Source organism: Pelmatolapia mariae, linkage group LG4, assembly GCF_036321145.2.
Source record: "Pelmatolapia mariae isolate MD_Pm_ZW linkage group LG4, Pm_UMD_F_2, whole genome shotgun sequence".
In the NCBI taxonomy this organism is placed as follows: Eukaryota; Metazoa; Chordata; class Actinopteri; order Cichliformes; family Cichlidae; genus Pelmatolapia; species Pelmatolapia mariae.
The window spans coordinates 25,703,746-25,728,775 of NC_086230.1; the positions used below are offsets into that span (position 1 = coordinate 25,703,746).

At 37.7% G+C, this 25,030-nt stretch overlaps 1 protein-coding gene across 1 annotated transcript in view; it reads right to left on the bottom strand.

Moving 5' to 3' along the window:
- The window catches only part of hs3st2 (heparan sulfate (glucosamine) 3-O-sulfotransferase 2), a 28,728-nt gene extending 5,472 nt beyond the window's left edge, over nucleotides 1-23,256 (bottom strand). Inside the window, exon 1 of the mRNA XM_063470752.1 lies at nucleotides 22,427-23,256. Coding sequence (XP_063326822.1) covers nucleotides 22,427-22,938 — 512 coding nt within the window. The 5' untranslated portion in view covers nucleotides 22,939-23,256. The remainder of the gene's footprint in view (nucleotides 1-22,426) is intronic.
- Nucleotides 23,257-25,030: the final 1,774 nt, after the last annotated feature.

The window sequence follows — 25,030 nt, forward strand, 5'->3', positions numbered from 1 at the left end:
GTTATGTGTTCACGGTGAAAAGGAAACTGTGGCAAAGCATAGCTACCTGCTGCCAAGGAGAGAGTGTAAATTAAGATTTTTTTTTTAAAAGTGCTATATCATTTAAAGTTTTAAACTTAACACTGATCTATGACTCACTGGTTCTAATATGTACGGAGGAGGTCAGGAGAGCAGTGCATGTCTCCAGCCATGTGTAAAACATCAGAGGCTCTGTCATGGTTTGGGGCTGCATTTCATCCAGTGGTGCTGCGACTCTTGTAGAAATTGATAGAATTATAAACACAAAAAAACCCTGTCAGATTTTGATCCACCATGCAGTACTTCCTGGATATCATCTGATTGCCAACTGCTTAATTTTTCAGCAAGGTAATGATCCCAAATACACTGTCAGTGGAAATAAAGCATACCTGGATACACACAATGAAACAATAAAAGGCAGCCAACATCCAAAAAAGAGCTTTGAATGTGCTTCAAGAAGCCTGGAGAACTATTCCTGGAGACTGAGCTCGCCTAAGAGAGCTCAGTCTGTGTTGAAGAATAAAATTGGACAGAGCAAATATTGACTGATAAGCTTGTTAGAATTATACAAACTCTGTTTTCACCTTATATGCTTTATGTCATTCTATTTTTGCAGATATTTCAGTTTTTTCTCATAGTTTTTTTCATATTTTTCAGACTTTAACAGTGTTGGAAATCAGCCATAGAGCTATACTTATCTACTTACAGCTTGTAGACCAGGTTGACTAAATCCACAAAGAGCACAGAGTACTGGAGTACAGCATAGGCCAGCTGATCACAGTCTGCTCACAAAGAAAAATCTACTGGAGCTCACAAAACAAATTATCATGTGTCTTATAAGTCATTCGTTTTTCATATTTGCACTGTTACACCCAATCTTAGGTGCTCGATTCCACTTTAACCTCTCGTAATGCTCAAAAGAGTGAAATGGTATGTCACATTTAATGTGAACCTGAAGCAGGACGACCAGGTAAAGAGAGAAACATGCTAACCACTTTTTATACTGTCATTACCTCTAAATGGAGTTTGAGGTTTTTGCCAAGAACGCCCAACTACATTAAACCTGCTTTGTAGTACACCGCTATGCTTTTTGTTTCTAATAGGAGTAATCCACCAACCAGATTAAACCACATGGTCTACTGGCATTTTTCATTTGTGACCTGCTTCTCCTGTTCTGGTCTTTTGCTCAAGACAAAAGGTTTTTACTTGAAAATGCACGTAGCTTTTTAAATAAACATGTTCACAGAGAAAACACTGCAGTCAGCCCCATGTTAAAATCACATTAACATTGAAAATTATTAACATTTGAAAGGTGCTAATGCATGCAGCATACATTTGCAATCAAATACATCTAAAACACATCTGAAGGTGGTCTGACTCACGGTGAAAAGGAAGGTGTAAGTGTAATCAGTGTAGGTTTAATAGATTCTTCAGACATCACATCCAACATTATGAAAGAATTAAAGTAATGGATTATTTCCTTCCAGTATCAGAAAGTAATGACCAGTGAGCACAAAATAGCAATGTATGATTTCTTTACGTTACATACACTTGAACAAAATGCATTTTCTGCAAATGCAATCATTGGCAAACTTTGAAATAATGAATACATGTTTACAATTTTAGGTTTTAATCTATTTAGTCCAGAAAGATTTATAAAATCTAGATGAGTGGTAATAGTTATATAAATTTTTCCCATCAATGTGTGTTGGGAGGTGTTCAGCTGGTTTAGTTAATCTCAGACATGGATGCTTTCTACCTCAGCTTTTGTGTACATGTTCTATGAGCCCAAAACCAGGAAAATGAGATGAGGCCATTTAAAATATATCTTCAGGGAACATCTAGAAATCTATTTCAGAATTGAATAGGGCTGATTTCCCAGCCTGTGCAGGATATCTCCACCAACTTTTCTCAGGCCTGAGTGGAAAGCATTACACCAGCAGTGAGTGTGATTCCTACTAAAACTATTCAGGCTTATACAGTAATTGTCATTAATGGATGAATAAATCTTATATGAGTTAATTATCAGTTTCTGAGGGAAGTTCTTGAATGAAGCACAATTTGTTACCAATTATGAAACAAATCGTGTTTTTTCTTCATTATCTGTTTACACAGGATTAGAGAGACAAAACAAAATTATTTTTACATTTATCTTGTGCTTTGCAACCTCTGACTCTCACGTTCTTTTTATGATTCTTTAAATAATTACCTGATGTTTCATCATATTGTTTAACTAGCTATAACTTCAGCCAGGGAGCAAAAAGTAAAATCAAATAATCAAACAATGATGGTCCTCTTTTATATATTAAAATCATAACCATTTAACAGGGATGCTTTTATATTAGTGAGCTATTTAGAGAGATGTTAATCATGAACACTGGAGCAAAGGTTTATGTCCAAGTTTATTTGTCTGGTTATCACACAATTCGGTGGGGTATGGCTGATTTTTAGCTGAAACAGACTGAATATTTTATTTTAATAAAGCATACACCTTTGCTCACTTAAACACACAGTAGTAGCAGCCTCATTTGTGTGTCTCTTCATTACCGAGATAGCAGGAATCAAGCCCGAAGGAGAATATGCAATACCTGAGGCAGGTGTCTGAACCCACCGTCAAAAATTGTGCTTTTCAGCGTTTTTGTTTTTTTTTTCCCCCCTCACCATACCAAGAAACTATCAGCACTGCAGACGGCATCTGAAATAAAAAGATAAAACTGAGGGTTCCTGCAGCAGCAGGTACGCAAAAGCTCACGAACTCTGTGGATAATAATTATTTGTAACTACAAAATATATAGATTTTAATTCCCCTAGACTTGCTTAGAGGGCAGTCACTGTTTCTGAAAGTTTGAATCAAAATGCTTCAAACTAAAATACACTCCCATTTGAACACTTCTTTTTGGACCTGCGAACACAAACACATGCACAAAAACCCAGACACACACCTTGATTAACTGACATTTGAGTGAAGTGCCTTGATTGATTACCACCTTCTCACTCAGAATAAGTAGTAAATTCTTTGGGGGTAATTTGCAATCTACTTCACAATTCTTGGTCAAACTTTAAGTCAGGATGCATTACAGTCTTGGCTCTGACATTTTAATCACTTCAAGAAAATGAACTCATGGGTGGAAGATCTGCTCAATACAGTAAATGAGGCCGGCTCCTGGAGAACATGGATGGAAGCTAATTTGTTCTGGATGCTTCAGCACTGCATTTGAATCTGCAATTGAATACGTTAGTAATACGTTTTCACTTCTTATCAACACACTAATAATTTTAAAAACATTGACTTCAACGATTGAAGTGGTGACATTTAGAATTTGTGCTGGAGTTAGTCTTAGAATAACTACTCTGACCATTCTGATAATAATTACAATGTCGGTATGAGCGTCATATAAATTTTTTTTGAAAACATTACAGACGAGCACTGTGGTAGAATATTAATGAGAAAAGGAAGAAAACACAGAAATGAACATCCTTTTGCATTTCTTATCTACAGCTTTGTTGGGGTCAACTGCAGAAAGCACGACAGTCACTGCCTCTCATTAATGAAGTGTAGTATGCTGAAAGCCAGTCTAAATATTAAAGTGAACCTGAAAAAGCTTGCTGGCTAGTTTGCTCAATGATTTTCTCTGTTGGCAATGTGGAAGCAGGGGGTTTGGACTCCATGCTGAGTTCCCCCTGGATGGTGCTATATCATTACAAAATTAATAACCTACAAATATGAATATCTTTATTTGAAGTACCAAGGATTCCCTATTAAACCCGGGTACAGCATTTGCTTGTTATTATCTGTTTGCAAATAACACACACGTACACACACACACACACACACACACACACACACACACACACACACACACACACACACATATATATATATATATATATATATATATATGTGTGTGTGTGTGTGTGTGTGTATAGGACGGAGAATAAAATCAAGATTCTACCTCTTTTATCCTTTCATTTTGCCACACATCACAAGAACAGCAACTGTCTGTGGTCAACTGCAGTAGGCCAGAGGTGCAGTATATGTAAGCACTGCCCTGTGCAATATGCAGCTTTGTTGTTAAAATTAATTCGTATTATGTTACAGTTATTAACGTATCTATTAAAAATTTTATTACCCTCATCCTTATGACTATACTATGCACTGATAACATAAAGATTTAAATTAGGTTATCCCAGACTGCTTTCTATTAATACTGCATAATTCAGCACCAAACGATTACTGCACAAAAATACAAACATAACCTCTCTGAAGTCTTTTATTGGAAGTTCAATTTTTCTGCACTACTTGGATTTTGTCCCAGTATTGTAAGTTTTGTATTTTTGTAGTGCTTTCGGTTTTGGTTTAATTATTATTCATAATTTCTGATTAATATAAACATATATAAATATAAACATTTCGATTTCCTGTTGGTCCTCTTTCTCATCTAGTATTTTGAATTTCATTCTTGTTATTTTAGAAATATGTTTATATTTTAAAATATTAATATTATAATAATATTTGATATAATATAATAAAATTATTAAATTGTTATTAAAATATTATATTTCTTTGTACAGTTTCACTGTGATTCTATGTTCTTTTTTCCCAATTGTGAGCCTTTAGTTCTTGTTGTAGTTGAATCCCAGTTACTGTTACATGGATTTTGTTATTTGTGTTTAGTTTCCTCAGTATTCCTTCCTTCCTTCCATTAGTTTTTTCCTGTGTCATTGTCTTGATTGTCTACACCTGTGTTTAGTTTGCCACAGCTGTCGCCACTTCCCCAATTGCCCTTGCGTGTAAACAGGCCTGCCTTTCCTGAGGCTTTGTCACAATATCTGTTGTTATTTCTGTGTGCCACCTGAGGGATATATATTAAAGATGATTTCATTCTGTTAGCTGCTTTGACAAAACCTAAGATCCCAGTGAGAGATAATGGGTATAACAACAGTGGTTATCAGCTTTCTCACTTAAACTGAGTTTTCTGTTTCAGGCTCTGAGCATGCTCACACAGAATAGGGGGTTTTCCACATGTTATATGACTCTGGTTTCTATGAGTGCCACCTACTTCAATCAGAGATATTATCACATGATGATAAAATGGTAATAAAATTCTTTAGAGAACACATAAAAAATAACAGTAAAATGCAAAAGTGTTGACAGGAAATTAATGCTAGATAACTATTTTAATCCTGACTGTTTTCTCTGTGCTGCTGTTTCTTTCTAAAGTTATGCTTGCACATTCAAGCTCCGAAACTATAAACTAGATACTCTTAAACATTAAAGGTGATTGAGTGTGCTCAGCTCTGACTTTGTCCAATAGCATAATAAAGATGTGGAAACTGCTTCACTTTTTTTTGACAGATCAAAGTACAATGAATGGTACTGACGGAATAGGAGTTCTTGGTCTGTTTTGTGTTCTAGCAGCTGAAATTCCAGCAGGGCAAAAGAGACTTATCACAAGATTAGAATCATGTATACAAACCTTTACACATTTCCTGCATCGTTAGCTAAATATGTACAAATCCCACTGATAATGTGACACACAGTTTTTGCAGGTGTAACTTTACAGGTAGGCTTCATCCCTGATGTTGATGGTTCAGCTTAGCAAATTAACTATATATTAAATCTATATTTCGCTTTAAACACACTGTAAATTAAAAAATTAATGAAAACATGGCGCATCTAGCCACATGTAGTTTTAAACTGAAACCCTGAACACACAATCTCCTCTTGACCAGGTTATGTGTATAGTATAGGATACCCTAGTCATTTAGCCAGGAAATAAAGAACACATATGAGACAGAAAAGTCAGACTAGCAAGCTATATCAAGCTTTAAGTCATTCAGTCTTCCATCTTAGTACCTCCCTCTGCCAAGTCATGTTTCTTTTTTGTATTGTTGCATGTTTTGTACTTTCACCAATACTATCACCAATAATACCTATTCAGTTAGTAAAAATTAATTCCAATACTGTCTCCATTTTATCATCATCATCATCATCATCATCATCATGATGTAACGTCTCTGATTGGAGCAGGTGACATTAGGGATCATTTTGTGAAGAGTATGAGTCATGTAAAGAAAAACACCCCTTGTGATGCGAGTGGCACAGAGCCTGAAGCAGAAAGCCTAGGTTAACAAATAGTTAGTGCTGATAAAATTCAGCAGAATTTAATTTAAAACTGTTAATGAGGCAGCAGGCCTTTATGTGTGATCCTGCGTGTGTGCTATACTGTTAATAGGCTACAAAGTGTATAGCTGCAAATTGCTGTGTCACTTCCAGCACAGAAAGACTGAGGCAAAGAAAGAACTGATCTTCTCCAGATGCGCTTTGTTGAACAACTTAAACTTCCAAAGAGCAATGCAGGTTCATCAGGGATGCAGACCATCAGAACAAGTAAAGGTCAGCTTTGAATCATCTCCTTGTGAACAATCAATGAACTCAGAATGTATTACTGTCATTTTACTGTGGCTTGGACTAAAAAACACTACTGCATTTTGCCAGTTCAACATAAGTTCTCTGTTCATTCTCTCAGTGAAAATATAAGTGCATCTGTAACTTGTGCATTACTCATATATACCGTAGTCAGCATACTAGATGGGAAATTCAGAAAAATGAAGCCAATGCAGAAGTTTCTTTAGTTTATCTCCGACTTAATTAAGATAGCTATAGTTGTGCTGTACCTGCTCAGTCCATATTTCTCTTCTGCTAATGGAGTTGACTTGGATTGTACTTAACAAGCCAACCTTCTTTCCTGGCTAAAAACACACCCCTTTGAAGTGGGTGGAAGGAGCACTACAGCCACAAAAATTGCAACAATCAGTTGGGCATGACAACCTGGGAAATTGCTGCAATTTTGTCTTGGATGCAGTTTCAGTAAAATACAGTTACTTTTGAACCGGTTTGGTTTGGTTGAACTATTCTGTATTCTAGAGTTGACCTTAAAGATTTTTTTTCTTCTTTAAAACTCATACCAAACTGTTGTTCCTGGCTGGCAGCTCCATTTTCAATCCTTTCAATCCCACTGAATATGGAGATCTTTGTCCAACATATCCACTATCCCTCCTCTGCACATTTCAAAACCATCTCACTCTTGCCTCTCTAACTCTGTCTCCAAAACACTCAACCTAAGCTATCCCTCTGAAACTCATTTATATTCAAATCTTGTCGCTCCCAGTGCTCCCAGTGAAAACCTTAACATCTTCAACTCTCTCAGCTCCAGCTCTGCCTCTTGTCCTTTTGTCACTGACACCATCTCCAAACCACACATCACTTGTAAACCTTCCCTTTCACTCTTGCTGCTATTCTTCTGTAACAAATCACCCTGACACTTGTCTTCATCCAATCCACCTTGCCTATATTCTCCTCTTCACCTCTCTTGTACACTGTCCATTGCTTTGGATGGTTGACTCAAGGTATTTAAATTCATCTGCCTTCACTGCCTCTACTCATTACAAATTCACTGTTACAGCTCTCTCCCTCATGTATTGCATTCACACATATATTCTGTCATGCTTCTACAGACTTTCATTCCTCTTCTCTCCAGAGCATGCCTCCACCTCTCTGGGTTCTCTTCTACCTGGTATCTTATTACTCTCACTACAGATCACAATATCATCTGTGAACATCATAGTTTGAGAACTTCTGTCTGACCTCAACTGTCAACCTGTTCATCAGTATTCCAAATTAAAGGCTCAGAGCTTATCCCTGATGTAATCCAATGCTTACCTTGAGCCCACCTGTCACTCCTACCACACACTTCACCACAGTTTGGTTATTCTCATACAGTACTTGACATACTTCTGTCATTCTTGACTTCCTCATACAGTACCTGTTACGGCCCTGGGCCTCGGAGGGAGTGAGACCGCCTTTTCCCTTCAGGCAAAGCCAAGAGTGACTCTCTGACGATTGGCTAGCTGGAGACTCATGCTAGCCCCTGTGCATGCAGATTGCACTGTGTCAACCCACATAGACGATTGGCTGCCTGGGGATCCTGTGGCACTCCGTGAAGCAATCAGTGGCTGATCGTTCTCACCTGCCGCTACGAAACACTGGAAATCCTTCACTCAGGGCGGCTGTTTTGGAGAGTGTGCTCCTTCTGTGAACTGTGCTCGCTCAACTCTGTTCATAGTCGTGAACTTTGCGGGTTAACCCCGGTGTATGGTTGAGCTTAGCCTGTTTAGACTTGTTATTTATTACTCTCACCTGTGTTTGCCTTATGTGTTAATTGGTTGCCCAGTGGCGTGTTGAACACAGCCCTGTCAGTTTTCTGTTTAAAGTTTGTAATAAACCTTTTTTTTTTTTTTAACTGATTCCCCTCAGGGTGGCCTTGTTTGTGTTCATCTCCTTAGTTATGCTTTTTATGTTGCGGCAGTTCTTACTTGTCACCCTATCTTACACTTTGTCTAGAGCCGCAAAGAAATGATGCTCCATCTGACCATCTGTAGTGCTCTTTCTTGACAGGAACTGATCATCAGTTCTCTTCTTAACCTAGCTTCAACTCTTTCTCATAGCTTGACATGGCTCATCAGCTTTATCCCTCTGCAGTTACCACAGCTCTGCCCATCACCCGTCTTCTTGAAAATTTGTACCAGTACACTTCTTCTCCATTTCTTGGGTATCCTACCCTAGACCCCATCCCTAGACATCTCCATATATCCACAGGTATGTCATCTGGACCAACCATGTTTCCACTTCTCTTCCTCTTCGTAGCTACCAACACTGCCTCCTTAAAATCGAAGACTCAGTGTGAGATCTTTGCTACATTTCTGTGCTTTGTAGTGTTGCTCTATTAATGTGAGATATGTGCCATGTTTGTGGGGTATTAATGGCTGCTCATTAATGATTTTTGTATCACAGTTGAGCTTATGCAGCGTGAACATTTTGCTTCACTATTTAGATGTACCCATTAAAACAATGATTCCAGTAGGGGGGTTTTCTCCTTTTTTTTTTAAATTTAATCTAAATTATCATTATTATATTCCATTAACAACTATTGTTTTCAACATTATTTTTTATAATTAGCAAGAAAACACATTTGACTGTGAGAGCTAAGGAACTAACCAGTGTTTTCTGCACACCATTCTTCCTATATCTTTTAATCAATCAAGGTGTTGCAACAGAGTATGACTAATAAATCAGTTTAATGAGTTGGCAAATCTGTTTGGGATTTAGCTTAGAAACCATTAATCACAATGTGAAGTGTTTCTGCAGGGGCAAAGAAATTTAGTGAATGTCTTTACCTCCCATTGGACAACCAGTGTTTGCCATTAGAAGGAGTAATAATGAACCCTGCCCATTAAACAATATGCAAGCTCACAGACTGACCGCAGAGACGCCCAAACTAAAGTATCCATTACATGCCGTGTTTATCCAGTCTCAGGAGTAATTTAACAATGAAACAGTTACCCAATAAATTATAAGAAAAAGTCACTTGGGCTCTCATTGCCAGTGTGTTATCAGAATAAGCAGCATGTAGAGTAATGATAGTCATACGCCTTAGCAATGAACAAAAAGTTGGGTGTAAAAGCAAAAACATGGAATTTTCTAGAATGAACTTAAACTTGTATGGCAGTAGTGCATGGAGAAAAATGTTTATTACTGAGTCGAATCATTTACCTAATGTTAAAATCTGTTTAGTGTAAACTCTTATATAATTAGTGGCTGAACAATGTACTGTTTTAGTGCCCTATTATACAAGGATTGGTGTAATTTTTTTAATGTCTTTGGATACAATGTTTTTAAACAGAGTCTTCATCTACATTACTGTTTAATTTAAGATCCAGCAAGTTAAATATGATGAATTTACTTGCATCATTTAATCACTTTTTAGATTGTGAAGTCTGAGCTAGTTCAGATAAGCAGCTCAAGATGCTGTGTGCCATACATACTTTAAATTCTTCACTTTCCTCATGTCATATATTGAATGCAAGTATCCAGTTTCGCAGATTGTTTAAGTTTCTTCTTCATACAACCCCTCCACCACCACATCATCTACCCGTAGGCTACTCTCTTCAGTTTTATATGCAACATATTTATGGAGCATTAACACCAAACTAACAATGTTCTGCTACTGATATAAATTAATCAGTTCAACCTTGAGTTGTCCAATTGGAAATAAAAAAAAAAACAGGTTCCAGTGTTTTCAGATGTTTTTGTTTGCATGATTTCTTTGAACTGTACAAACCATTTGTCCTGAAATGTCCTGAAAAGCCAATACCACAGATGCACAGACCTGCTCCATGGCGTCTAAATCCATTAGCACTTTGTATTACACAGGTAGACTGTGCAGAGAAAATGTTCTTATGCTGCGTGATTCTCATAATGTCTGTGACAATGCGCTTCCTAAAAATGGCATCTTCCTTTTTCCTGATATGACAGCACAGATCCAGTCTCCACTGGTGAGGCGGCTCTATTATTAAACTATCACTCACTTCGATTACAGCTGTGATGACATCTGATCATTAATCACCAGCAACAGAAGCCTGCCACCTCAAAAGTCTATTAAGAGTTAACAAAGGGCAGTCAAGGCGATTACAGCAAACCTGCGGCCAGCTTCGGCTACGTGAGGCAAAGAGGTGAATAACAATTCAGTGTCCTGAGAATCAAGCATCTACTTCTCTAATTTAATTGGCTGAAAACAGCAGACTAACTGAGTCAGATGTGTTGCAGCAGGGGTTCATTTTGACACCAGGCATGTCGTCAGCTACATAATAAAATCAAAACATATATAATGCTGTACAATGCAGTACTGCAGCACTGTAAAAAAATGCATGAAATTTTTAGCCTTAAACAAAATCCTATTGAACTGCTGTCATTTCAACTCAAGACCCCTGTTTTCCTTGAAATAACAATTATTCATGGTTTGGCCTGCAGAGGGAAATGACTGACACTTGCTCTCCTTGAGCAATAACACGTTCAATTGAACTGAGTTACGAGCTGTCACATTAACATGTGGCAAGGCAAAGTATCCATGGACACTGAAAGACACTGAGACAGACAGGAAAGACTCTGAAATCCTAAACTGCATATTCTCACCGGAGGATTACAGCTCATTCCATATATTTTTTAAACTCTTTAAAATGAATTTAAAGCAGTTGGGCTGTTGCTGAAGTTCCAGCTGATGAACTGCTATATTCATATTTTTGGTTTATTTGTATATCTACAAAAAAACCTGCTTTAGTATCTTTGAATTTACACGAAACCCCACATTATGACATTGTGTATGTCTTATTCACTGATAAACAGATTACATATTGTCCCTTCACACTTCCCCTCAGTTTCTCACCTAGTTGTTCATCTTTACAGCACCATCTTAACTGACATGAATCAAGATGCCATGAATTTACATCAACACCGAAGCCCTTAGCAGTTCTCTCTGAGTTTACAGTATAGCCTCTAGCAATGTGACAGTCAAGGATATTTATAAATGACGAGAAGCACATTCCACACCTTTAGAGCTTTTCGATGTTTACTTAGATGATGGGAAACTACAAAAGGAGAGAGCAAAGACAGAAGAGGAAGCTCAGACAGGATTTGATCCCTGCTCAGCAGGGACATGCTGGGTAGGCCAAGAGGAGAAAGTTAACAAGCTGACGAATACTAAAAGTGAGCTAAAGATCGCTGACAGCAAAATATTTCCACAATCATAACGTCAAATGATAGTAATTTTAATCCTACTATTTAGTAGAGGGATGACTGAAACTAAAAATTAAATATATATGTACTGTTTTCTATGCATCTAACGGCACAGTCAGATCACTGTCATACATCTGCTGCTTGACAAACAATATACTTACAATATCACTACCCACATAGCAAGCAGGTCTGGCCCGGATCTGGTATCAAGCCGGCACTGCTGGTTGACTTCTGGCATGAAAAGATATGGGCGAGGCCTGGCATAGATGGCACTGTTTATGCGATGGCATGCCATATCTGGCTCGATTGTGGTTTGGTTTATGTGGCCCAGGCCCATAGAAAACAGGTCTGTCCCAGATCTGGCATCAAGCTGGCACTTCTGACTGACTGGTGTCATGGCAGAGTGTATGTCAACCAGATGTGGGCCAGATCTGGTAATGATGGCACTATTTATGTTCCTATTTTCCTATTTTAGTTAAAAGACCCAAATGCCATGTTGCCAACGTTTCAAATGCATGTTTGACAGGTTTCTGAGTGTATACTTTATCCAAAACCTAGTGACGGTTTACTCATGTTTACCACTGGGTGGCTGTAGCTCAGGAGGCAGAGCAGGTCACCTACTGATTGGAAGGTTAGTGGTTTGATCCCTGGCTCCTCTAGTCTGCATGTCAAGAGTATGAATGTAGTTAGGAAGCACTCAGTTTAGAGAAAGTGTGTGACTGGGTGAATGTGGCATGTTGTATAGAGCACTTTCATTAATCTGGGAGACTAGAAAAGCGCTATGTAAGAGTCAGTCCATTCACTGTCTGAACAGTATTGTCATGTTACTTTTGCACTGTTTTGCATGTTACAGAACATGTTATTATTACATGGCTTGATTAAGGGACACATTAGGATGACATCTGGGGACAGAGCTGAAACTTGGCGGCCCAGATCAGGTTTGCCAGAGGTAATCCACACATGGGCCAGCACAGGACCACCAGTGTGTCTGCAACTGGCCTTGTGCTGGCCCATGTGTGGGCCACATCTGTAAACTCCTATATCCACAAGGATAGCCAAGGGAAGTTATTAGAATTATTAGAGGATCATACGAATGAATTTCACAACAGTTTATCTTAGAGGAAAGCCAGGGTCTAACTAAAGTTATAATACATTATCTGGGGACTGAATCTGCAGAAAATGTCATGGTAACAGATATTTCTGTCTGGACCAAAAGCTAACCGGTCTGGGGCTTGATGTATGGCTAAGTATGTGCACAAAAAAATATGCTTTTAATTCTTCCGGTTTCCTCATGAACTGGGGATATTGAAAAATGACGAATGTGTGGACCTTAGCTGTCTAAGACCATGTTTTCCCCCCCCCTTCATTTTCTTTACCTCTGCCAGCATCCTTTGCTCAAAACTTAGAGAGCTGATATCCTCCATTATTTTTTATTCTTCAGTAGTTTTCGTCTGTCCCTGATATAGGGAAGCAGCCTGTTTTTAATTGCAGTAACTGTGCAACAAATTATATAGTTATTTGCAAATAGTGAAATATAGGAGTTTCTGCAGGCATTTCTGACTAAAGACAGGAGTGAAAATCACCTTTGGGCACTTGTGTAAAATTTCACAACAGCTGACATTTATAAAAGAGGACCATATGTTTAGTTATTTATATAACTGATGACACAAATAACACACATCTGACTCTAACTAGTGAATCTTCACATAGTTTTATGCATCTTGCCGCAGGTTGAACTGATTTACTCGTTACTAATCAATAATTAATAAAGTTGTGGTGGAAAATGTGATTTTCCAGCATAATGCCTTGATCTATGCTGAGTTTATGTGTGATCAGATTATATCCTGAACTTTTCTATAAGGATAAAAGTACACTCTCTTGGTTCAGGCTGTCTACACAAAAAAAGTAGTTTGGTAATTAATGATAACCACTGCATGTCTCTGAGCTGCGCTAGAATAAAGACAGCTTATTAATAATGCAGAGTTAGACTTGACCATCCCTCAGTCTATAATGCGTAGTTTTCTGTGTTAAATGAGAACCATCTAACTTTCTGTCCTCATCAACCTTTCTGATGATACTGTTCCAGAGTTCCCTGCCTCCCCGAGCCAATTAATGTGGACCAGGAGAATATTCGTAGATGCAGCCTCTTGTACAATTTCAACACTTTTCAGAGAAGCAACTGGAAGTGCTTCTGACTCCTGTGAAATCAATAGGGCTGAGATGCCCTTTTAAGTCTTGATGGTGTATGGCAAGGTTTTTTTGTTTGATCTTTATGATTCTGCGAGAATGGAGAAAGTGGTGAGAAACGTGTGAGGAAATTGGTGCCAGAGAAATGTCTGTTTCATCAGGTCCTGTATGGTTATGCGAGTACCCTCACACAAAAATAAATGAGGCCATGTGTGTGTTCTGTTCAGGAAGCACAGTAATGAACACTGAACCATTTTTCTTCTGAGCCTAAATGGTCTGTCACACGCTTAATGTAACAAGACAGACTGTGCAAAACAACTGGCCACTCTACTGAAACTTAGGGGAGTTAATTTCATGTCACATGTTCTATGTTTTTGACTGTTTCTCAGTTATAAGCTGCTGAGAATGAATGAAAATGCAAGAAACAAAAGGAAAAAAAATCTATGATTTTTTTTAAAGCATCTTCAAAAAAGGATGTTGCCAATTTTAAAGGCGTTTTTACATATACATGTATTGGCTATTTTACTAGGTACACTCTTTGCTAATTTGTACAACTGCTTATTAATGCAAATATCTAATCATCCAATTAAAAAGCGGCATCTCAGCGTCTTTAGACATGTAGACATGGCCAAAATTACCAACTGAAATTCAAACCAAGAATCAGAATTTGGAAGAAAGGTTCAAGTGACTTTGAACGTGGCAGAGTTGTTGATGCCAGATGGGCTGAGTATTTCAGAAAATGATCTACTAGGATTTTTCTCACACAACGATCTCTAGGGTTTACAGAGACTGGTCTGAAAAACAGAAAATATCTAGTAAGCAGCAGTTATCTGGGTGAAAATAACTTGCTGATGCCAAAGGTCAGAGCCTGGCCAGATTACTTTGAGCTGAGAGGATGGCGACAATAAATCAAATAGCCACTTGTTAGAACAATGTTATGAAGATGGGGATCACACCAAAAAACAGGAAACTGAGACTAAAATTTGCACTGGCTCACCAAAACTGGAAAATCAAAGGAAAGATGTTGCCTCGTCTGATTAGTGTCAAATTCTTCTCACATGACAGCAAATCTGTACCAATATCAAACAGTTTTTTGTTTTTATTTGGCATTAAAAAAATAAAATTGTGGTTTAAACGCCACAGCAAACCTCAGTGTTGTTGCTGAGCATGTCCATCAGTTCATGATTACCGTGTATTTATCTTCTGATGACTGCTACCAGAAGCATCTTTGTCACAAAGCTCATGTCATTTCAAACCGGTTTCTTTAACATGGCAGTGAGTTCACTGCACTCCAGATCACCAGATCACTACTTGGTTGAGATCTTTTAGGATATGGTAGAACGGACTACTCACATCATAGATGAGCCCAACCGCAACTGTGTGATGCTATCATGTAAATATTATGTGAATATGGACCATTACATTCTGCAGAAGGTACTCATAAATAGTTGAGTGTATGCACAAAAGTATTAGCCAATACAGATACAGCACATTAAAATGGCTGCTTCATCCCTGACAGGACCATGATGGAAACCTACATGGACGATGCAACCATGAGTAGTAATGCCCCTTAGTAGTCCTGCCTGCTTAGTCAAGTTGTCTGTTGCTTAACATATCCCTTTTGTGATTTATTTTAATACTCTACTCCAAAAATTTGCGCTGTGAAAGAGACACTTCAAATGGAACAATGGGTATATGTCCTGCCACTAAGTGCCCAACCAGCAGTCTTTATTTATTTATTTATTTAGCTAGTTAGTTATAAGTGAAATCTCCATGTGCTGACAGGTAGGAGAGCAATAACAGTTATTAGCGACCAACCCGGTCTTAATGAGCGACTATGCAAACAGCGCTCCCTGCCCCAGAGAATATTATTATATTATTAACAGATTGTCTTAATAATAGTTTTACTAATAAAGAATGTATTGCATTATCTTAAAATGCAGTAAATTGCTCACAGTGAACCGCCTGTTTTTGTTTTTAACTCTCCCTCCAAGTTCTGCACATCTCTGATAAATCACTGAGGTAATTTTAAGGCCAAAACTAACTTTTACACACAGGTAAGAGAGTGCAGACTGTCATTAACATCTCAGTGGATTCCTTTATCACACACTACATTCAAACAGCTCTCCAAACCTTGATATTAACACATGTGAACGGTATTCCAGGAATCTTTAACAGAAAGTATTTAGAGAACACTGTTATGAAAACAATGATCTTCTTTGTATTTTCCTGAATTTTATTACAAGCTCAAATGAGGGATTTTTGTATTTCTCATTTTAGCGCATTCATCTGCTGAGCTTCATTTCCATATCGTTCCCCACGATCTCTACCTGTCAGTAAACCTTCCTTAGTTAATGCCATTGATGTGTTTTATCTGATTTTTAGATTATTGTTAAAGTCCCATTTTTAAAAGTAGGCAGCACAGTATGCTACTGTTGTTGATACATCTGCAATCTTTGTGACATCATGTTGAATTTATAAGAGTATAAGCAGAAGTAACATCTACTGCATTCATGAAAAGTCCAACATCAGAATATCGGTCCTTTTTGTCTTGGGGTGTCCGTGGGAGCATGCAATCTCATGCAACAAACTGACGGTTTCAACAGAAATATCAAAAACGGAATTTCAAGGAAGAAAACCGTAAATTTATATAGCAGTATAGACTGCATTTTTTTTGGTAGTCTTCTCATGTCCCATTTTCAGGAATGCACCATGAGGTTGCTTCTGTTTGCTCAGTGTCGTCCCACAATTCCAAAGACAGCTCCCACAAAACCCCAAAGCCCAAACAGCTGACAAGAGTTACACACCCACACACATATGTCAAGTGGTCTAATACACTTTCATTTTTGTGGTTGCAAGGTTAAAAGCAGAGCTTGGAAAGACACCCCACTCTAAGGTACAGGACTGGAAATGACTTATAAAGCGGGAACTGTCCAAAGAACAGCTTTGAAATACATTCATAAAGTCTGGAGAGCACGTAAAAAAGAAACTAGGTGAAAGTCGCTCCTCTATATGCAAAATATAGAGAAATTATGCATCACTCAAGACTTTTGCACAATTTAAGGTTTTAAGAAACATAAAGAATACATCAAAATCATGAGTTGCAACCTAACAGAAAAAAATGCCCATAATCATAACTGAGGTCTGAAGAAGTAACAACCCAGCAACCAATAATGTTAATTAAAGTTTGCCAGTCTCAGAAATGACCTCCAAATCTGGCTTGGGATCTATAAAGAAGCTTGTATGCAAGAATAATATTTTTCTGTATTTCATTTTCTAGGAAATAGTTTTAGTGGTTTGCAGTATAAAATGTATGAATGGGCAAACTGACTGGAAAGTTTTATCCATTTATTTTACATTTTCAAAACACAACTTTTTATATTATTGGGTGGGTTACAACGAAAGCTATCAAGAGAGTGTGAAATTCAATTCAGTCTTTTTATATATCACCAAATCAAAACAGTGGCTTCAATGCGCTTTTTATAGTAGGTAAAAACCGTACAATAATACTGAGAAAATCATCTATAGCGAACGATCCAAGTCAACATTTTTTTTCCCTTGGGAAGGATCTACATTTCGCTACATGTCCTTTTTAATTAATTGCAAAATGTCACAAAGAGATGGCTCTTTCTTTAAAAAGGAGGGGTGACTCCCAGCTGCCCTCTGGCTATTTTGAATGGCTGTATCTGTATTTCTTAATCTTTGAATTCAGGTGTTTTTCAGTCCTATTTGCCACAGATAAAATCATTCAACAAGTTCTTCAGTCTGCCTTTATAAACATTTGTAAAATAAATAAATAAATAAATAAATAAAAACAACAAAATAGAGTGGTGGTTCTAAGGAGATCAGTGAATTTGAGTACCATAATAGGGACTCATGATTACAAGTCACTTTGTCTTCCCTTTTTAGCTAGTCTACAATCAACTGTAAGCAGCATTATTGCAAAGTGGAAGTGTTTAGGAACCACAGCAACTCATTGGCGGACCATGTACAGTGTGTGGGTGTAACGCAGTGCTTCCCAACCTTTTGGAGTCACGGCACATCTTTCACATTAGAAAAATCACACGGCACACCACCAAACAAAAAGCATATTGATAATTTCCCCCTGCCCACCAGGTATAGTGGAATTGGTTCAGTCTGTCCCCAGTATACCTTTTTTCCTTTCTTCTGACCACTACTCACGCTAGGGCCTTCATCTGGGTCAGAATTTTCTCCAGGACCATGGTCAGATTGACTGCTTTTTCTTTTCAAATACTAATCTTTTGCTAGTGCGTGCTGCATCTCACAGCATGTAATTTCTTCTTCATCTTCTTCTGTTTTACTGGCAGTTGGTAACCCATTTAATTAGAGCAGGTAGTTGTACTGCCCTCTAGTGGAAGAGAATGTAATCGTTCTGCCCGTTACTCACGCCAATTGCTTAGAGTATTAATCAGGTGGAACCAGATAATTTTCCACGGCACACCTGATCATTTCTCACAGCACACAGTGATTGGGAAACACTGGTGTAACATATACGTGGCTCAGTACTCTTGTCCAAATAGAGAACCTTTGTAACGGAAAGTCAAGCAATAGCTTTCAAAATCCTTTTCTTTAAATCAGCAATGGAGAACCATATGACTAATGTGGGTAAAATATGCTCATTTACAACTTCTCAAATATTAATGATGGGTTTCTTTTCACTTTTCATTTCAAACATGTCTGACACTTAAATTTTTTCATCAAAATTTAATATTTTTTGAATGAATCATTTGATTTCTAAGCAAACAGTGAAAATGGGTGTGAAATGTTCTAAAGCCAAGAATGACATCATAAAATGTCTTTTTTAAATAATTTTCACCAAAGTGCAAAATCACAAACTAATTCACGACTATAAGAATCGAGCTACTTATTAAAGCAACTGATTATTGCAAGATGTTTTACTTCCAGATGACAATTATTAGACTATTTTATATTAGTCTATATTTTATATGAATTAGAGCTGATTTAAAATGGCACAAGTTGCTTTAGTGACGAATCTCAACATTTATTTTTTGTCTTACGACTTAAACTTGAATCTTACAAATGGTTATTTAAATGTAAAATCATTACATTACTATAACAAAAATCAAATGAGGTATGATCTATTCAATAAAACTGTCCAATATATTAATATATATTTAAAGTAAACTGCAATGGCTTATTAATATTCACTGGGATAGGCTAGAGTGAGCAGCTTGCTCTTGAATAATGGGGATACCACATACTGTGGCATTTTCAGTTTGTCTCATTGTCTACTCTGGATTTGAGTGCTTTTATTATTACTGTGGATTTATAAACACTACTCTTTAAATTTTTATTTTATGGATATTTAATTACATCTCACCTCAGTTTTTTTATTGCAAATTAGTTTGCTTGTTGAATTAATCATTGCAGGTATTAAACACGCAGATGTTTTGTATTGTATTTATTGCTTAACGAACAAAAGTCAGTTTAAACTTGTGCAGAGTTTATTTTGTTTAACGTCCTGGCTAAAGTCTGAGAAACGATGACTGAGTACAACCTGTTATCGCTTGCAAAATTTTGCTAGATGTTGTGAACGTCTGGTGTCACATTTTGATTAGTTGGGACCAGATTGTTTTATTGTTTATGATAATTACAAATTAATTATAATGTATTGTTTACTATAATTAAAAAAACAGCTGTTTTTGACACACAGTGATAAACAAATATGCCAGTTGATAAGTTGTGTTACTGGAGAGCGCTCTGTTCTTTTCAAGAAAAATGCATACAGCCTATATAAATGCATTATCTTCTTTGCCTTTGGAGAGAAATGCCACAATTAAATGAAATTTGATGTGCTGCCAAAAACCCAAACATTATGACACATAATCACCGAGGGCCAGTCTTATACAATGAACATCCCTCAGTAACTCAGTAAAATCCAGTTGAATAATAGTTGTTTTAGCCTTAAACAATACCTTGGACACAAAGTTTCAATTAATTAAGTGGTTATCTCTTGTATATGAACTGTCAGTTTGCCACAAGTGTGCAACATTTTAGCTTTGTAATTTTTCTACAAGTGCATCATATCACTGAGAGACCTTGGTTTATTTATGTGTAAATTTGGAGTGACTCAGTGACTCAGGAGCAGAACTTCTAGTATGGTAGTTTGTGTACTAATGATGTGAACAGTTACTGTTGTGTATCATTAAGCTGTACTAAATGCCATATTTAGACAATGGGAGGTTGCTGTAGTAAGCAATGGACTAGCAGAGGGTCAGAAGCTTCATCTTTTTGTATTGAAATTCAGATGTTTGGTTCTTCTGTAATTGTATTGTTGTTGTTGCTGTGTTGATGCTCGTTATTGTAAGGTCTGTGTATGAATATACTATGTGCGACTGGCTCAGTTGCATTATGTCTACACTGTGTTGTGTGCAAGTGTTTTCATAAATTAGCCACCAATTTCAGCAATGAAAAGATGCAATCCTCTGAGCCTCTCTGAAAGTTTACTGGATGCTTTCTGAAGTGTTTAGCCATCTTATCACCTCATGCTGTTTAACTGTTTCCAAGATTTTGCTCCTTTGTTTGTGAATGCATTGTTTATAAATCAATTTGATTTGCAAGACACACAACAATAAAGACTCCATGTCCATAAAGAAACTGGTTAGAAAGTTCGACTCCACTGTTTCAAATTAAGTTCCTTATTGAGCATGCAAACACAATTAAGTCACAATATAAGGTTCATAACAAATGAAAGCAAAAATAAGATCAATCTCAAAAAGTGGTAAAATCTTTAGTAATGTGAAAATGTTAAATAATTAAAGGTTTACTATTTTAACATTGCTGGGGGTTTCTGTGTTACCTTTTATGTCTTACTGTGATAATTTTTTTAATATTAGCCTCTGGTTCACTAGATTGGGATGAAAAGGATTTTCAGTTCTCTTTGCATCAGTAGGGATCTGCTTTTGTGATAATTCCATTGTATTAGAAGTCTTTAGGTCATTATTTATTGTGTGTGTGTGTGTGTGTGTGTGTGTGTGTGTGTGTGTGTGTGTGTGTGTTGGTGGTTCTCTTATATTTGCATCAGTACAATTTGTTCATGCAGTATTCATGAAAAACACATGTATTATGAATATGGAGTTCCAACAAATTCTATGTGGAATCCACAGATGATGAATATTTTCATCAAAAATCATTTTTGGTAAGGGCTATTTTTTTATTTTGCAACTTTATACACAACTTTAATTTTAGGAAGGGGAAAATCTGGTGTGGAATGATGACCTAATAGTGAATTGGATGTACTGTAAAAAATAAAAAATAAAAATGTTGGTGTAGTAGTAATAGTAGTTGTAGTAGTAGTTGTCGATTTGAAAATTTCAAGTTAAAAGACATTAACATGAGTTATTTTAAGAATTAGCTGCCAATCAATCAATCTTACAGCTTTTAGCAGCTCAAATTCAAGTTAAACAAGAGATTTTATTGTCCAAAACTTTAACATGCAGATTTTATGAATGTGCTTTAATCTTGCTGCTAAAAGCCAAAAAATGTCTCAAACTGCATGTCTGAAGACATCTGAGAAAACATGAGCTGAGCCGTGATGGACAGATACTCATATACATGATAATTTGCTGCAGTCCGTGGTGTTCATTCCTGCAGTGCAGCCTGAGAACAGACTTCCTCCCTGTTTTGCAAGCAATGGCATGCACAGTGCTGATGCCATAGTAGGTATGTTTTTTGGGAAAATGAGCTTCAACAGTCCGATGTGATGTGAGACAACAACCATCAAGCTGTTTTGGGGAAACACTTACAGACTTCACGCTTTCATGGCAATTAGTGTGCTTTTGGTTTTGAGGATACTTTTTACTTTCTGCTTTATAATCAATTTATTTCTTAGAGTTTAAGATTTGGAAATGCTCTGTGGGTTTAAAACAAGTCAGAAAAGTGTCATGTCAGATTTATAAAAGGCCATGCAGATGGGAATCTAGTGAACACAACACACCTGTAGGCAGAGATGAGCCCTGGGCTTGTTGCGCTTGTGGGTCCTTTCACCTGCCAATGCAAGAACATTCTGTGCTCTGGTGCAGCCTGTTTGAAAGGAGCTGGTAACCTGGGGGGCTGCCTTTGTCAACTGTGGTGTTGACTGTGATGCGTGTGTATGTGTGTGAACTGCATCAGTCTACATCAGCCTCATGGCGCTGTCTGCTCAGCACCATGGAGCTCTGACAGCTAACATGTGCATGGCTGAAAAAACATAACATTACACCTTGTAAAAGGTAGAGCCAGTTTATGTCCTTAGAAGCTGGTGTAAGTGTGTTTGTAATACACAACATATGCGTGTGTTTGTGTGTGTGGTAGTCCCATCAACTAAGGTCCTTTAAATTAATTTTAGATTATTTAAGAGAGAGTAAATGACAAGTGCTTTAATTACGCAATTTTGCTTTCCAGAAATCCACTTTAATGCACCTAGAAGAGCTCCCGTATCATAAATCGCAAGTCATAAAGACAAAATGAAAGATGTGCGGTATTTGGCCATATCGATGACAACAATGTAAACGTGCTTATCTTAGTGAAAGAACAATTAGTTTTCAGTGTTTGCTTCGTTTTTCTCACCTGTACCAATCTAATCCTCTGTCATAGTTTCTGTCGAAAAAGTGCGGCTCTGTTCCAAGTGCGCGCACATCTGGATGTATCCGGATGAACTCCAACACCGCCCTGGTTCCTCCTTTCTTTACACCGACTATTAGCGCGTTGGGTAGCTTCTTGTTCCCATATTTTTGCGCAACACTCATGTTTTTCAACTTCGCGTCAGTCCAGTGACCGTCAGAAGAGGAGGAGGCTTTACTTTGTTCGCGGAGATCGCTTGCTTCTCGCTGGGCAGCAGACTCATCCAGTGTGGACCTGGCTTTCAGCAAAGCGCAGTGGTCCAATTTTCCAAGAAGTTTCTTCCCTCCTGCGTTCTTGCCTGGCGGACACCGTTTCCCCTCGTAGCCCTGATTTGTCATGATTGTGCCGCGACAAAAAATGATATTATAGCATAAATAGGTGCAAGACAGTGACACGGTGAATATGAAGGCGAATCTGGCGCTGAATCTGTTCGCAGATGAAAGGAACCTATGTGCCATGTCTCCATGGGTTCAAAGTCCTGCATGATTTTCCATGGAGCTTGCCTCCTCTGTTGGTCTGCGGTCGGAGTCCGGTAGAAATGTGGGTTCCAAAGTCAGACAGGCTGGCATATGAGGCTAGGGGTGGTTTCTCAGAGGCATCAGCTGCGCATAAGTCGTGTTATTTCTTTTCATAGGCTGCCCAGCCGAATATGATCACAGCAGAGAGAGAAAAAATGGGTCACTCCTTTAAACAACTTGTTTTTAAGTAGTTTGAAGAGACTCATTTGGATCAATTACTGATGGCACTGTCTCGAAACGTATACCGAAGGAATTCGACGCCCATCATTACCCTCCTTCTCTTTTTCTCTGGTGTCAATTGTGTGAGAGAAGAAAAAGTCCAAGACGTCCTCGGTATCTCTGAAACTCTTTGCAGCGCGAGCGTTCTGCTTGCCTTCGTGGGGATTTTGATGCGTGGCGCGCCTCTCCCTTTCATAATGAAGTTGTGAAGATATATGCACTTAGACTACCAGGTATAAATATTTAATCAACCCTCTGACGTCATGCACAAGATCATAATTCTATATACGTTTATCTTTTAAAGGAACATCCCAAATATTTCAGGCAGGGGATCATTTCAACTTGGGTTTCATTATAAGTGCCTGCAAAAGGTAAACTGTGGTTGAGCCTATTCAAACTTGAGTCCCTTATGACGTGTAGCTTCATAATATTTTGTAAATCTGCCCTAAAAGTTTGACACTAAGCAACTTGCGAAAACATTTTATATAATATGTGGAACATTTAGGCGAGGAAAAATGAGTTAGAGGAAATTAAAAAGTGATGAAGATGGGTGGGAAAGACTTGTTGCAGCCATGGTGACTCACAAAGTTAATTTCATGAAATTATTTTGTGTGCTGCTTAAATCTGGGTTATATTTTTTGTGCTCTTTCTTTTCACCACCCCATCCTAGGCAGCACACACCACACACTGTGTGGAATAATGCAGCCTGCATAGCCCCCTCCCATTTGTCAGATCTGGATGACAAACAAGCTGTAGCAATTTTCTTGTTACCCAAAAATGAACCAAATAAACCGGAACTTAATCTATTCTGGGCCCGAATTAATGTGTATGGTGGCTCAGATCTCCTAGAGCCAACACTTTGACTTTAAAGCTGTTCACAGCTGCTTCTAAAGCCATAAAATAAGTTTCCTGTTGTGCCTTACATATTTAACTTCTACTTTAAGCAAAATGACTAATCAAGGTTGAGTGGATTTCTCTACATGTCGAGTGTTTTCTGTACGGACACCTGAGCATTAGATCACGGTGTCGCTACAATAAAAAACTGGATGTGGGGTGAAATGCAAAGATATTTGGCTCTTTCAGTGCCATGGTTTGTTTAAATATGTAGGAGTGGATAGATTTCTAAAGCAAAAATATCAATGTAATATATTACTATTCTGTTTCCGTCTCCAGCCTTGTGCAGATGCATCCCTGCCTTTTTCATGAAGTTTGGGATCCATTTGTAGCAGCTGTGTGTTGTATCGGTGTCCTCTGAAGCACAGTCTAAGCAACAGAAAGGGTGTGAAATGGTTGGAAGGGGAGATATTCAGAGCTGAGTTATGTGGCAACATAGAGCTGCTGCTTCAAGGCACAGAGTCTACAAAAGAGTGAAGCACGAAAGTGAAAAAGTTAGTTTTATAAAGGATTTTAATGATAAAAGTGTACTCAAACCGTACTACATAAAACTAAATAGCAGCTAGGTGCATGGAGGTGAAGGTGAAATTCCTCATAAATAGAATGAGGCAGAAGCTTAATATTGAGTATATGCATTTTCTAACTCTTAAACTGCACACAGAACTAAAAGGTCACATTCAGTATGTATATGTGCATATGGTATATTTTTCTCTTTCTTGATCATTAACTTGCTGCTTTAATTTAAAAGAAATATGTAAATTGGGATCATGTTGCACAGAAAAACAGCCAGTTTTTATTAATTAATACACAAAATGGCTGAATACACCTGCTCACATTGCTTACAGCTAATAGATTTAGTCAATGTGGGATTGCCATTGGGTTTATATTGTTTGTTGCTACCTTTGACCTGTGCAGATGT